Consider the following 301-nt stretch of genomic DNA (forward strand, 5'->3'; position numbering starts at 1 on the left):
CCCCCCACTTTGCCTTGCAGAGCTGGACGGTGTCCCCAAGACCACCCTGTTCAGCGTCAGCCTGGACGCCCTGGCCCTGTGCCTGCTGCGGGCGGGTGGCTACCAAGTGGCATCTGTGGCCCTGGCCAGGAAGCTGCTGAGCCCTGAGAGCCAAGTCTTCGTGGGTAAGGGACCCTTCCAGCCCCAGCACGGCCCCTCCTCTCCCGGGGGGGGCCGGGTGGTGACCCCAGGACCTTGCAGACACCCGGGCCATGGCCGTGCAGGCGCTGGCGTGCGCCTACGGGCACGAGGAGCTGCAGGA

The 301-nt window shown here is 69.8% G+C and overlaps 1 protein-coding gene across 1 annotated transcript in view; it reads left to right on the forward strand.

Annotated features, from left to right (window-relative positions):
- Window positions 1-16: 16 nt before the first annotated feature.
- The window catches only part of LOC103775114 (gastric intrinsic factor-like), a gene marked incomplete at its 5' end in the record, with an annotated part of 1,739 nt that continues 1,454 nt past the window's right edge, over window positions 17-301 (forward strand). Inside the window, one exon of the mRNA XM_008942558.1 lies at window positions 17-160. Within this exon, the coding sequence (XP_008940806.1) occupies window positions 17-160 (144 nt within the window). The remainder of the gene's footprint in view (window positions 161-301) is intronic.

The sequence above is a fragment of the Merops nubicus genome, unplaced genomic scaffold (assembly GCF_000691845.1).
Source record: "Merops nubicus isolate BGI_N331 unplaced genomic scaffold, ASM69184v1 scaffold7196, whole genome shotgun sequence".
In the NCBI taxonomy this organism is placed as follows: Eukaryota; Metazoa; Chordata; class Aves; order Coraciiformes; family Meropidae; genus Merops; species Merops nubicus.